The following is a 14,149-nucleotide window of genomic DNA, read 5'->3' as shown; positions in this document are numbered from 1 at the left end:
CAAAATGCATGTTCAACGAGGAGGGCCCTTTGGGAATAGTACAATCAACACTACCAGGCTGGGCTACGGTCCTGCAGATTGGCTGGTTGGTTCCTGTTCGTGTCATGTGTTGCTTTAATAGGTTTCCTGTTGGTCAGTTAGCAACACACGTGTTGAATGTGACAAAATTTTCAGCTCATCCTTTTATTCTGTTTGCTAGTTTTTCACATTTACGGAGCGGTGGGGGGGGGCAGTTTAGCCAAGGTCTAGTTAGACAGTCCAAGCTGGCCTCAACTCACAGCAATCCCCCTGCCACAGCTTCCCAAGTGCTGGGATTACAGCCGTGGAACACCTTGCCCAGCTCATATTTATGTTCTTAAGAGAGACTGGTTCTGGTTTTCCTTTTCTTGTGTTCTCCTTTGGCTGAGAGTCAAGGTCATACCTGCTTCGCAGAGTGAGTCTGCCAGCCTTCTACCCTCCTGCCCCCTTTTGTAATTCTGTGACATGAATTGATGTTTGTAATGGGCTTTGGGTTTTATTAAAAAAAAAAAAAAAAAGCACTTCTTGGCAGGCGACTCGGCACAAACAAGGTGGACACTTCTTTTCCTTGCTTGTAGTCTGTATTGGCTTATTTATTTTTTTATTTATGTATGGCACTTTTGACGTTTCTAAAACTGTTCTGCTGGGAGCCAGCCACTTCCCTGAGGAAGTCCGGAAGACAGTGAGGGAATATCCAGGGACAGAGTAGTGACGCTGAGGGAGAAACACAGGCCTGAGCCCGTACCCAGCACCCACTGAGCCACCGCAGGGTCCCTGGGACAAGCCCCACTGACCCTCCTCTTACAGGCACCATGTTCCGAAAGAAAAAGAAGAAACGCCCCGAGATATCCGCCCCACAGAACTTCCAGCACCGAGTCCACACCTCCTTTGACCCCAAGGAAGGCAAGTTCGTGGGCCTCCCCCCACAATGGCAGAATATCTTGGACACCTTGAGGCGACCCAAGCCTGTGGTGGATCCTTCTCGAATTACACGGGTACAGCTGCAGCCCATGAAGGTAAGGGGGCCGGTTTCTAGCCATGTTTGGCCTCTCCCAGGCCACAGGAAGCTATCTGTGAAACCCCAGAGGCACCCAGAGGGGCCACTTGGGTATCAGAACCAAGCCCGCCTCAGTCATTTGCTACCTCAGTCCCCTACTGATCAGTCTTTCTGCATGGGAAGAATTTTGAGCCAGGCGTGGCAGCTTTTGAATATAAGCCCAGGGCTTGACAGACTGAGGCAGTCATATTGCAATGTGTTGGAGGCCAGCCTGAGCTGTCTTGAAAAAAACAAAACAAAACAAAAACCTCAAACCCACCAAAATTAACTAGTTAATTTGAATTTCGGTTAACACCAATCTTTAAGAATGTCTCACCCACCGTTTAGACCTGTGGCCCCAGAGGACTGGCAGCTGTCACAGATCAGACCTCACATGGGAGATTTAGGGGCTGGGTAGGAGTTGGGGGTCAGGAGCCATGTCGTAGGGTGGAATATGGGGGAGTAGGGAGGCCCCAGAGCTGGTTTTCTCAGGCATCTCTCTGAAGACCATGGGAAGAGCTAGAAGCCTGAAGCGCCTGTCCTGAGTTCTCCAGCTTTCTAGGCGCGCTGGGTCACCCGCTTTATATCCTGGACCGACCGGTGTCTGCCTATCTGCCCGGCTGACAAGGGCTTTCTCCCTGCGTCCGTGTAGGCTGCCCAGCATGGGCCTTAGCCACTGTGGACACAGGCAAATGTCTGGACACCTAACGATGGGTGGGCGATAAAGGAGGTGTGTGGGTGGGTGCCCCCCCCAGGGGCCTCAGGGAGGCTCTGAGCTACCCTCCGCCATGAAGAGGCTGTTTCTCCACACTCTTTTGTCTTGCTTTCGTAGACGGTGGTGCGGGGCAGCTCAGTGCCCACGGAGGGCTACATCTCAGGGCTGCTCAACGACATCCAGAAGTTGTCGGCTATCAGCTCCAATACCCTGCGCGGACGCAGCCCCACTAGCCGGCGGCGGGCACAGTCGCTGGGGCTGCTGGGGGATGAGCAATGGGCCGCTGACCCGGATATGTACCTTCAGAGTCCTCAGTCTGAGCGCACTGATCCCCATGGCCTCTACCTCAGCTGCAATGGGGGCACACCAGCAGGTCACAGGCAGATCCCGTGGCCGGAGCCACAGAGCCCACAGGCCCTGCCCAATGGGCTGGCTGCCAAGGCACAGTCCTTGGGCCCTGCTGAATTCCAGGGTGCCTCGCAGCGCTGCCTGCAGCTGGGTGCCTGCCTACCGAGTTCCCCACCTGGCACCTCACCCCCTATGGCCACAGGGAGGCGTGGGGTGAAGGCTGCCAAGCATAGCTCAGAGGAGGTGCGGCCACAGTCCTGCCTGGTGGGCTCAGCCACTGGCAGGCCAGGTGGAGAAGGCAGCCCTAGCTCTAAGAACCAGGAAAGCAGTCTCAAGCACCGGCTCTTCCGAAGCATGTTCCTGTCCACTCCCGCCACAGGCTCTGCAACCAGCAGCAAGCCGGTCCCTCTGCCACAGAACAAGGTATATCACCTGGGTCTTCCTCCCGGGGTCCCTCGAAGGAGGACAAGTAAGCACACTTAGCTGACATCTGCAAGGACAGTAAGTACTAGAGATGCCAAGCCTGCCTGGTCCTCCCTACTTACTGGGTCAGGACAAGAACATGGGAAATCAAACTGATCAGCTGACCAGTGTGGTCTCGGCTAACGGCCTGAATTCACCATCTGAGTCCATGTCTTCCAAATTTAATTAATTTAGAAGCCCCTGCTCGTGTCCAGGCCACAGTAGCCAACCCTGCCTCCAGGAAGCTTGTGTCTAATGTTCCCTGACCTTCCTTGTCTTTGCAGCTCAACTCCGCTTTCCGACCACCGCAGAAAGATTCCTCCTCAAACTTGGTGGCCAAGGCCCAGTCCTTGCCCTCGGACCAGCCTATGGGGACCTTCAGCCCCCTGACCACCTCGGATACCAGCAGCCCCCAGAAGTCCCTCCGCACAGTCCCAGCCGCTGGCCCACTTCCAGGCCGGTCCTCTCCAGCAGGCTCCCCCCGCACGCGGCATGCTCAGATCAGCACCAGCAACCTATACCTGCCCCAGGACCCCACCGTGGCCAAGGGGGCCCTGGCCGGCGAGGACACGGGCATTGTGACACACGAGCAGTTCAAGGCTGCACTCAGGATGGTGGTGGACCAGGGTGACCCCCGGCTGCTGCTGGACAGCTATGTGAAGATTGGGGAGGGCTCCACGGGCATCGTGTGTCTGGCCCGGGAGAAGCATTCGGGTCGCCAGGTGGCCGTTAAGATGATGGACCTCAGAAAGCAGCAACGCAGGGAGCTGCTCTTTAACGAGGTGGGGACCAGGTGGAGCGGTAGCAGGGCACCTGGGAGCCGCGGGCAGGGTGGCGGGGTGGCCTGACCATGGGGCGCTGTGCTAGGCACTCAGGCCTTTCTGTACCCTCAGGTGGTGATCATGCGTGACTACCAGCACCTCAATGTGGTGGAGATGTACAAGAGTTACTTGGTAGGCGAGGAGCTGTGGGTGCTGATGGAGTTCCTGCAGGGCGGGGCCCTCACAGACATCATCTCCCAAGTCAGGTAGGCAGTTGAAAGGGCTGGACTGGGGGAGGACCACCCCACTGCTGCCTTGGCATGGCAACCAGCTGCTTCTGGCCCATAAGGCTAGCCATCTTAGACTCTTGCCTATTTGGAGGGTAACCGAGACTCCGTGATCTTAGGAAAAAATGGTTACAGCCTGCTGAAGTCTGCTGCCTGGGAGTTGTTGGCCTCTTTGCCTGGGACTCCTTTCTTCCCAGCCCAGCCACCCTGATAATCCACCTCTCCCGTGGGGGGCCTGTCTCCTGTCCAGGCTGAATGAGGAGCAGATTGCTACCGTGTGTGAGGCTGTGCTTCAGGCCTTGGCTTACCTGCACGCCCAGGGTGTCATCCACCGAGACATCAAGAGTGATTCCATCCTGCTGACCCTCGACGGCAGGGTAGGTCCTCCCTCTCCACGGTTCAGCTGGCCTCCATCCTCTCTAGCACCCCCTCTTCCTGATCTCTACCCACTTACTTTTCAACTCCCAGGTAAAGCTCTCAGACTTTGGATTCTGTGCTCAGATCAGCAAAGATGTCCCCAAGAGAAAGTCCCTGGTAGGAACCCCATACTGGATGGCTCCTGAAGTGATCTCCAGATCTCTGTATGCTACCGAGGTAACTGTTCCCCTCCACATACCTCCAGGCCTCCCTGGAGAAGATTAGGAACATGTAACTCCTCCGTCTTGTCCCTGTTAAGTGGTCCCACCAACAACAACCCCAGTTCTGAGGTTCCTCATTTATTCAGTATCCTTTTTGAGATAGGGTCTCTCCACGTAGCCTTGGATTTCCTGGGACTCACTTTGTAGACCAGACTGGCCTTGAACTCATAGAGCTCATACACCTCCCCCTGCCTTCCAAATGCTGGGCTTAAAGGCTCTCACCACCACAGCCAGTCTTTCCTGGACTTCACTGTCAAGAGCAGGCCCTGCCACACACTGTTCACTTCAGCTCAAAGGCACGGTGGCATATAGCCAGCGTTCTCCATGAGGGATGGCTTCTATGGTCACTGAGCACTCATATAGGAAGGAACTGACCACAGGGCAACTGACCAGGGGTTGAAGGAGGCAGACTCACTAGGGAGACAAGGTGCTCCTTCAACACACCGACACCAAGAGCCAGACCCCAGCAGTAGAGTCGGGGCTCTTCTCCTGCAGGTGGACATCTGGTCTCTGGGCATCATGGTGATTGAGATGGTGGACGGAGAGCCTCCCTACTTCAGCGACTCCCCAGTGCAAGCCATGAAGAGACTCCGGGACAGCCCCCCACCCAAGTTAAAGAACTCTTACAAGGTCAGTTATCATATAAGGTGTGAGCCCCCCACCCCAACCTCATCCCCTCAAGCCCTTTGCTCCTGAGATAAAGGGATGGGCACACAGGCTCCAGGAAAACAGAAGGATACAAGCTTTTGGTCCTTTTCCACATCAAACAAGTGCTGGCTACAAAGTCACGTTGACTACAAACTCCCATGTTCACTCCAACCTGTTCCCACCTGTAGCCATGGCAGGAGAATCACTTCTCGGCAGGCTCTGGACAGGAGCCGGGCCCATTCCTATGAAGAGAAAGAGTGAGGACCCCAGGACTCCCTGCTGTCTGTCTCCCACAATACAAATCCTTCCACCTTTCTCTCAGGGGTTCCAAACCAACACAGTGCCGTCACATGAACGTGCCTGTCCTGTTGTATGACACATCCTGACCATAGCTGAGCCACAGCTTCCCCCCTAGAACCAGTAGATATACTTGTGATTAACTCTCTCCTGCCAAATCCATCTTCAGCTAACAGACCGGCACAGGACGGCTGAGTGGTACTGCCACCTGGTGGCCAAAGCAAAAAAATTGTGCCAGAGGCTTGAAGTACAGTCTCTAAATGGCTCCAAGACAGCTTGGTCCATGAAGATGGCATGCCCTGCTAAGCCCAAGAGGAGCAGGGCCAGAAGAGCGCCCACCAGTGAATTACCCCAAGGAGGCAGCCTTCCGTAGCATCCTGAGGCAGCCTCATCGATCTGGAACTGGATCGCTGATGCCGGTTCCATGCCCCTTTCACAGAGCCACAGAACCTGAGTGCCAAGAGCCCCCAGAAGCAGGCAGGGGTAATGGGCTGTGTATGGAACCCAGCTCCCCAGAGTTCCAGACATCCTCACTCCATTGCTCTGCAGCCCTCATGTCAGGTGAATTGGCCTCCTTTCCCTACCTCATAATCCAACAGTCAGTGAGCCCCTCCCCCAGGAACCAGGAAGTAAGAAACCAGAGAAAATGAGGTATCAGAGTGGGAGCCCCAGGCAGTCAAGCTGCAGGGCCACAACTGTGAGCCACGGCTCCCTCTCACCGCTCTGCTTCACAGGTCTCCCCAGTGCTGCGAGACTTCCTGGAGCGGATGCTGGTACGGGAACCCCAAGAGAGAGCCACGGCCCAGGAGCTCCTGGATCACCCCTTTCTGCTGCAGACAGGGCTGCCCGAGTGCCTGGTGCCTCTGATTCATCTCTACCGCAAGCAGACCTCCACCTGCTGAGTTCACACCCAGGGTGCACCTGCCGCCTGTGCCCACAGGCCAAGGACGCTGGGCAGCCAGTCCGCTGGCAGGGCCTTCCTGCCTTTGTTCTCTCAGTATTCTCTCCAAAGATTGAATGTGAAGCTCCACCCCTTCCCTCTTGCCCTTCTGCCCACTGGGCCAGGCCGGACCTGCCCCCTTCAATCTCACTCCCCAGAGTCCCAGTTGCCTTTGGGATGACAGTGACCCCCCTTTTGCAGGTTTGGCCCTTTGCTATTTGCACAGGGATATTTCTAAGAAACACGGAGAGTGGTGCTCCTGGCCACCGGTCAGCAAAGCTGACAGGCCGCTGCAGATTTTAAAAAGCAGTGTCCACTAGTGTCCCGGGCCACCGAGTGGGTGTGTGCCCCATCTTCACACGGACACTTGCTATTCTCAGTTACAGCTTCAAACCCTGGAGTCCCAGAGGGCCACGGGGAAGACTTTTATTACCTGAGTCCTTCTTCCTCCCTGGGCCTGACTTCTGGAAGCCCTACTTGCCCCTGTTTCCGTCTGTCCCCTGGCACAGCCTTTCCTCAGAAGGCCTCCACAGAACTGTGAATTGCCTGTGTGTAGGCCATGGGAGTAGTAGCAAGGGGATCTTCTGAGAGAGAGTGTGTGGCTGATGGTAAAAGTGGCTCCTTCATTTTTTCAGGATGGAGAGAACATATTCTCATTCTCTCCCCCCCCCCACCGTGTGTGTGTCTGTGTGTGTGTGTGTGTGAAGTCTCCCCAAAGGCCCAGGCCTTTCCAGTTACCCACAGAGAGCTTCAGAAGAGCTGCACCCCCCAGTCTTCTTTTCTACCAAGCTCTACGATGAAGGGACCTGCTCTGGGGCCTAGCTTTCTGCCTCTTAAGTCTCATGTTATTACCTGAACAGTGAAGGGGTGTGTATGTCAAGTCTAAACACATGCTGGGGGGCCCTGAAGTTTCTGAGTTTCTCCCATACTGAGACAGGAATTGCTTCACCTGCCAGCAACTCAATAGCCAGATCATCAGGGACCCTCTTTGGAACCCTGGGCTGGGACGGAAAGGTGAACCACCTCCTGCGGAGGAGGGGAGGCTCATGTCAAGGAATGGGTACCTCCATGTGTGAACCAGCTGCCCCTGCAGATGCTTACCTGCCCCCTTGTCCCCCCTCCCTCCCTCCCCACCTTCCTGGCTGTTGTGAGACAGGGAATGCCAAGGAAGAACTCCACTGTCTGGACCACATCCAGATAATATTTTTAGATCCCTCTGCTCCCTGATGACCTGCAGTAGGGCAAAGAAATCGCAAGGTCTTTTTTTAAGGGTCAGAGTTTTAAAAACAAAAGCATCTTCCCTAGAAATTTTTGTGAATTGTTTGCAACTTGTGCCTGTTTTAAATTAAACTGAATGTTCGAACCTCTGGGTTTGCCATTCTCTGGGGCTTTCTCGGAGCTGGATGCCCTTGGAATGGGTGCCTGGTGGGCTCCTTCATGGTCACTTGAGCCCAAAGAACACCCAGCGTTTCTGGTGACTTGTACACCTAGAATGGGGGCAGAGGAGGGAGGAAACAGGAAGTGAAAGGCCCTAGGAACAAAAGTGAAGGTGTGAGGAGGCTCTGGCCAGGGCTGAACCCTTCAACTTTGGCTTCTCCCCTTAACTCAGGCTGCCCATGGAAAGTTCCCTGAAACTTCTATCTGGGAGAAAGCAGACCCGTTCATCTCTTAAAACTGAAGGAATAATTTCAAATTTTCAAAAGATCAGGCAAGTGGCCAGAAAAAAGAAACTTTGGTTTCAGATCTGGGCTTGGGAGGTAGGTAAAATAACCTTTTGTTTTGTTTTTTTGAGACAGGGTTTCGCTGTAGCTTTGGAGCTTGTCCTGGAACTAGCTCTTTAGCCCAGGCTGGCCTCGAACTCACAGAGATCTGCCTGCCTCTGCTTCCCGAGTGCTGGGAGTAAAATTACCTTTTAACTTCTAGCTCTGGCAGTAATTCCAATTTTCCTTTTCTGAGCTCTACACCCAATGCAACTGCTCACGGAAGCCACCTAACTGGAACAAGGAGCCATACTCGGGCCCCAGCCCCACCCGTTCAGCAAGAAGCAGTTCCTGCAGCTCTCAATCTCCAGGCTCTAGCTGTAGAATGGCCAGGGTCAGGGCTGATGACGAAGCTAGGAACCACCCCCAAATCAAACGTGTGCGTCCATCTTTTCAAAGGAAGCCAAAAGGCAGGAGTGAGCAGGAAGGCAAAGAGAGGCCGGCTCTCCAAACGGAATACCACTGGGTTTATTAGCTGCTCTTCCTCCCTCTAGTCCTTTCCATAATCACGTGCCAATGCCCTTCTGTCTTCCCCACCAACCAGTTCTGAGTGCCAGTGGCCAGGGAGTCTCTTCATAACGAGGACAATAAGACGAAAAGCAGAATACACAGCAAAGTCTTTTCTACAGCAGGAGGGAACAAGGCGGGGGTGACTGGAGCCTCAGTGTGCTGAGACCTGACAGAGGAAGTCTGGGGGGAGTGAAGTGTGCCGGAGTTCTCCATGGAGCCTGTACAGGCGGCAAGTCCCACAACTCAGTTCAGACAGGCAAGTCAGCTGCAGTGTTCCAAAAACATTTTCAACCACCGGGCTTCCAGGCACTCCAGAGACCACAGAGGGGAGCGGTTGTTTACCCAACAGGGATGTGCCAAGGTGACATTCCCCCGAGAATACCACATCAGCGATACCGAAAAGATGACGGCACCCCGACACACGACGTGCGAGCCAAACTTCATGGTGCTTGAAGCCAAAATATTTGTATTCTTACGCCATTAAAAATGTCGTTAAAATTAAACACAGCTGAAAGTGGAATGTGAGCAAGGAAGGGTCAGAGAGAAAGCAGTGTTCGCTTGGAGTGTCCCTGCCCTGACCTCTGGCTTTTCAGACTCAGTGGTACTGTTCATCAGCCACTGGGGGACTGAGGAGAGGCAGGTGTGTGTGCGTGCATGTGTGCGTGTTGGAGTGGCAGATCCATCCCCACAGAAGGGAAAGCAACGCACACGGTCAGGTCAAGGCTCAGGAGCCATAGGGGATGGTAGCTCCAGCTGTTCTAAAGATAGCAGGAGCTCTCTCAACAGTAGCCTTAGCTTGGAAAATGGCTTGGGGTTCTTGGTGAGGTTCTGGGCACTCCTTACACCCAATGCTGACTTTCCTTGTACACAGTTCCTCACTTCATTGAAGTGACTTCAAGTATCCGGATTTACTATTCTACAAGAGAAACACGCTTCGTGGGTAACATGCACACGGAGGGAGAAGCTACACCTCGCTTATTTCCCTCAAAAGCCAAGTCTGAGTTCCCTGGAGGCAGCGAGGAGGAGAGCGCAGAGGTGCCACCAGGGGGCAGCAAGGATCACCGTCCGAAGTGTGGGTTGGCGCACGGCCTCGGATGCTAGCGAGGCAAGGAACTGGGGAGGTGTCTGGGCTCTGTAGAAGCTGACTTCCTACCCCTAAACCGCAGGCCCGGCTTCTCAGCACCAGCGGTCTCTCCCTGAGCAGCTCCCTCGGAGTCACTGGTGAGAAACCCTCCCACAAAGACAACAGATCAACGCCTTAAAAAGACTTTATCGCAGGCAGGTGAGGGGCTGCATGCTCACTCTTCCGGGTTCACAAACAGAAACCCGAGGTACGGTCATGGCCAGAAAACATTCACTGCTTGAAGCAGGAGATTTCGCCACACCTTGCTGGTACAGATCTCCCACAAGGAGCTAACACTGACATTGGGTCGTAGAGCAGGCGACCTGTCAAACCCCTCTCTTTGCCGCCTGTCGAGGCGGTACCGAGTTGGCGGGCAGGGGCGGAGAGGGAGAGGACAAAAGACTTGGCGGGGAGGGGGCCTAACTACCTCTCCACAGTAGCTTCTGACTCACTAATCTGCCCAGTAATAAAAGCTGGAAGCTGGGCTGGGCCTGCATCCCACGCGGTGGGGCACAGGCAGGGGTCCTTGGTCTCCGTCTAGCATCCATCATCTGCCCTGCCCTCCATTAACAGCCCAGCAAGAAGCAGGAGACGTTTAGCAGCCCCCTCCTAGGCTCTCTCCGAGTTTGATGTAATTTAGATCCGGACCTGCGGTTCGTGTGGGCTCCCGACTCCCGCGCGCCGCCGCTGAACGTTGCAAACACTCCATTCAATTATCCCCCTCGCGGAGGTGCTATTTAAAGAGACATTGTCAGGTTCTTAAGCCTCGGATCAGACCTGCTGCTTTCCGCCTCGTACACAAAGGCTCAAAACACGAGTTCTTTTGAGGGTTGGAAGAAATACAATTAAGCAAAGCCTTCCTAACTGTTCCACCCTCCTGGAGCACCCACGTGCAGAATGGGGGGGGGGGCTGGGAGGAGGAGGTGGGATGCTAAGTTCTTTCCATTTCAGGCCTCTGGGACTAAGTGGAAATGTAAGGAAAGCTGGACCGCCATGAGTGAAGCACTGAACCTCAAAAATGAAATTCGAATGCAGTCATGCAGAGGGGTCAGGCTGGCCCAGGAGCCAAGAGTCAGCAGGGGCTTGGAGGAGCAATGACCCTATAATATAAATGAACCCTGGGTCTGACTGGGACAGTCAGAGAAAGCTTACTCCCCAGAAGAGACAACTGGTGAGCAAAATGGTACAGAGCCCCAAAATACCCTCGTTGCCTTGAAGGAGGAGCTTCTACCTCAGAAAACCTTAGCCACTGGATTCCTTCACAATCAGCCGTCTGATCCAAAAAGTGGGACCACTTCAAGCCTTGCTTCCTCCGACACTTACAGCGAAGGGAAACTTTGGTAGTTTATCTAACTATTACCGTCAGCATCGGTAGACACCGCCTCCTGGGCCTTTGTTCTCCAAAGCCACCTCTATTGCTGCCGGGCTACCAAGGTGACCGGGAAAGTTAGAAATAAGCAGGGGATCTTACAGGACCGGAAGCAGTACCTAGGCGGCTGGGCCTCGGGGTCCACGTTTCTGGCTAGAAAGCTGAAGCCTGCAGAATAAGCCTTTCGCGCCTCTTTTTCCCCCAGGACAAGAGTCAGGCTGTAGGAAGGTTGAGAGTTCTACACAGGAAATACCAAGAGCACAAAAGGATGAGATCTCTGTCTTAAATCTGGTGGAGGACTGGGGGAGGTCTCCCTTTAGCAGTGAGGGGACAAAGTTCGGGGAGGGCAAATCGCAAAGGAAGGGACAGACTTGGTGACCAGAGACAAGAGGGTGGACTTTGCAGGGCTCGACCTTCATGCCCCTTACCGCTGAGCCTGCAATACCACAGCCTCTGTGCCCTCCTGCCAAGGCTTTGGCCCGGGCACTGAGAAAGGCTGAGCATTGGTCTCTAATTCCGGGCCACTCTCGGGCCCTGAAGCCTCCCCTACCAGGCTGGGGATATCTGGGGCTGTGGAACGTCGCCTCAAACCCAGGCGGCCAGAGCCTGGGCCACCCTCGGGATGAGGACTGAGGCCAATAGGGGCTTGCACTAAGGTTGGGGGCGCTCCCTTCAGCACCTCCTGTGAGCGCCACCGCCCACTCCCCGAAGACTGGGGTGAGTTTGGTCGGGCCATCAGAGCTCCTGCCCGAAGGCGTGCTGTCTCCTCCTCCGTCATGGTACCCAGCGCTAGGCTCATGCTCCGGCCCAGCTCTGGCCTCTCGCTGCCTTGTGCCCTGTGTCGGCCCGAGCCCTTGCCTGCAGAGGCAAGCTCACCTCCGTGGCCGTGGCCGTGGCCATGACCGTGGCCGTGGCCGCCGGCAGCTCGTGCAAACCGCGCCAAGAGGGGTCGCGGTAGACGACGGGGGCTGGGCCGTCGACGCTCTGGGCTGGGCGCCGGGGCAGTACGGCCTGGGGGACTGTCGGAGTTGGAGCCCCGGGCCGCGGCCGCTGCGGCTGCCCGACCCCAAGGCCCGGTGAGGGCTTGCACACAGGTCCCGTGACCGCGGGAGGCGGCCAGCTGCAGCGCTGTGAGGCCAGCACGGTTGGTGCGGTCAAGGCGCAAGCCCAGGCGGCGGAAAGAGCGCACCAGGAACTCCAGCACCGCCCCGTGGCCGCACGCCGCCGCCCACATCACCGGGCTGTTGCCCGCCGAGTCCGCTGCCTCCGGATCGCCGCTGAACTGCACCAGCAGCTGCACAGCGTCCAGGTGGCCTCGCTCGCAGGCCAGGCTGAGTGCAGTGCGGCCGCGCTCGTCCCTCAGGTTCACGGCCGCACCCTGCTCCAGCAGCAGGCGCACGAAGCGCGAGCGCATGGCGGGATCCGGCAGCCCCACCGCCACCATGAGCGGCGTACGGCCCTGCTCGGCGCGGCAGTCGATGATGCTGCGGTCCAGCGCGTCCAGCACGAAACGGGCCAAGTGGACTTTGCCCGCCTGCATTGCCTCAAGGAAGGTGCGCGTACCCGCCCGGGGGCATAAGTCCTTGGGCTTGAGCATGGCTCCGGCGACCGTGCCCGGGAAGTTCGACAGCTCCGCACGGGGGCGCCTCTGTTCCCTCACCCCCACGGGGCCGGAGCCCCGGCCCGGACACCCGTACCGCTCTTTCCGCGCGTAGGTGGCAGCAGCCGAGGGTCCTGAGGTTCCCTCTCCGGTCTCCCTGATGCTCCCGCTGCCTCGCAGCTCCGGGTTCGACTTGCGCTCCTCCCTGAGCCTCCCGCCTGGAGGTGTGGGCTGCTTGCTACTCCCGGCTCCCGTTCAAGCTCGACCTCCTCAACTCTCGGTCCGTTTTCCCCGTGTCCGACGCGCCTCGGTCCCTCGTGGAGGCTTGGAGCAGCGCCACTCACCCGCACCCCGGGCAGCCCCGGCTCCCCTGCTGAGCGGGTAGCTCCCGCCTGGCGCGCCTGCCTCCTGCCACGGCGGAGAGCGCCTCTCCTCAAGCTCACGGAGCCTCTCCCCGCCTCCTCCCCTCTTGCGGGGGCCGGGACGCTTGCTTTTTTACTTGGGGGGCTCAGAGGCTCGTGAGGTGCCCGACGCCTAGATACCTGGCTTTATAGCTTCGGGGGTCTCCATGGCAATGGCTGCCCTGGAAGCGGGATCCGCTGTCAGGACAGGGACGGACAGGGCGAAGGAGACCGCCCCTGACCCCCACCCCTTTGTGGGCCACGAAGTTGGGGAGCGGCTCCTCCTCCGCGCTCCCCTGGGAATGCGGCGGCGGTTGCGGGGCGGGGGCGGAGGCTGCTCGCCGGGGGCCACATGCACCCGGCGGGGCCAATCCTAAAATCGCAGTCTTCTTTCCCCGCCCCCCCGCCTCCGCCTGAGTCGGTACCCTCCGCTGCTTAGAAACTGGCGGGAGCTCCTGCCATCGGTTCTAGGTTAAAGGGATTGGGACCCCCATGAGGGTAGAACTGGACAATACAAGAGCTTGACTGGGGGTGTGGGGGGCAGCAAGAGACAGAGGAGTAAGTTGGGACACGAAGCATTTGTGCTTCGGACTGAGGGCGCTCAGTCTGGCTGATAACTGCCATCCAAAGTGCAGCGAATCAGTCACACACAATTGTGCCTCCCGCACACGCTCACTCAGAGCAGGGTGGGGGTGCGTTCTCCAATCTCAGACGTCTCCAAACCTGACAGCGCTCCCGCATGCCAGTTCCACGGTCTCTGTGGAGCAGGCTGACTAGACACTGGCCGCTGTGACCCAGGGCAGGTGCCTTAGGAAGGACCTGAGAGTGTGCAGGCATTAGGACTGTCGGGGCACTATCTCCCAGTCTCCTCCAGGACAAGCTATGGTCCAGGAAAGGGCAAAAGACAAAAGCAGGAATTCCCCCACAGGGCTGGTTCTCTTGAACGTAAAATCATCTCTAGGCCACAGAACTTTAGGCCTGACCCCTAAAAAAAGGGGGTAAGCCTGAGTTCCATTTTCAATCAACAATATAAAGCCACTGAATACCCTCTTCCTTTGGAGAACCAGCTGCTTGGCTTTGGGGGGGGGCAGTACTCAGATGAGATGTCTTACAATGAGTGCCTCATAACTTCCTAGGTCCAGAGGGTGTGAGGATAGCTGGAATGGAATTTAATTGCAGAGTAAGCGAAGGGCTAGGGATTTTTGCAGCTGGTAGAGTATTTGTCCAATATACACA

General features: G+C 56.5%; 2 protein-coding genes across 7 annotated transcripts in view; one reads left to right on the top strand and one right to left on the bottom strand.

Annotated features, from left to right (window-relative positions):
- Pak6 (p21 (RAC1) activated kinase 6) overlaps positions 1–7,517 on the top strand; it is a 30,764-nt gene extending 23,247 nt beyond the window's left edge. For 5 of the 6 annotated variants that reach the window (XM_050134237.1, XM_050134240.1, XM_050134241.1 and 2 more), the window contains 8 exons: positions 826–1,034; positions 1,887–2,540; positions 2,864–3,361; positions 3,473–3,606; positions 3,878–4,004; positions 4,096–4,221; positions 4,761–4,895; positions 5,945–7,517. In XM_050134237.1, the coding sequence (XP_049990194.1) occupies positions 831–1,034; positions 1,887–2,540; positions 2,864–3,361; positions 3,473–3,606; positions 3,878–4,004; positions 4,096–4,221; positions 4,761–4,895; positions 5,945–6,112 (2,046 nt within the window). In that variant the 5' untranslated portion in view covers positions 826–830 and the 3' untranslated portion in view covers positions 6,113–7,517. Of the gene's footprint in view, positions 1–825; positions 1,035–1,886; positions 2,541–2,863; positions 3,362–3,472; positions 3,607–3,877; positions 4,005–4,095; positions 4,222–4,760; positions 4,896–5,649; positions 5,772–5,944 lie in introns of all 6 variants that reach the window. The other variant, XR_007590409.1, reaches the window with a different exon arrangement.
- Positions 7,518–8,356: 839 nt separating this feature from the next.
- Positions 8,357–13,831, bottom strand: Ankrd63 (ankyrin repeat domain 63). Its single transcript, XM_050134243.1, has one exon. The coding sequence runs from the start codon at positions 12,507–12,509 to the stop codon at positions 11,337–11,339; it is 1,173 nt and encodes a 390-aa protein (XP_049990200.1). The 5' UTR covers positions 12,510–13,831; the 3' UTR covers positions 8,357–11,336.
- Between the last annotated feature and the right edge of the window lie 318 nt (positions 13,832–14,149).

The sequence above is a fragment of the Alexandromys fortis genome, unplaced genomic scaffold, assembly GCF_014885135.2.
Source record: "Alexandromys fortis isolate MF-2015 unplaced genomic scaffold, M_Fortis_MF-2015_v1.1 scaffold_6, whole genome shotgun sequence".
In the NCBI taxonomy this organism is placed as follows: domain Eukaryota; kingdom Metazoa; phylum Chordata; class Mammalia; order Rodentia; family Cricetidae; genus Alexandromys; species Alexandromys fortis.
The sequence above is the reverse complement of the archived record's forward strand: the minus strand, read 5'-3'. Positions and strand labels throughout refer to the sequence as shown.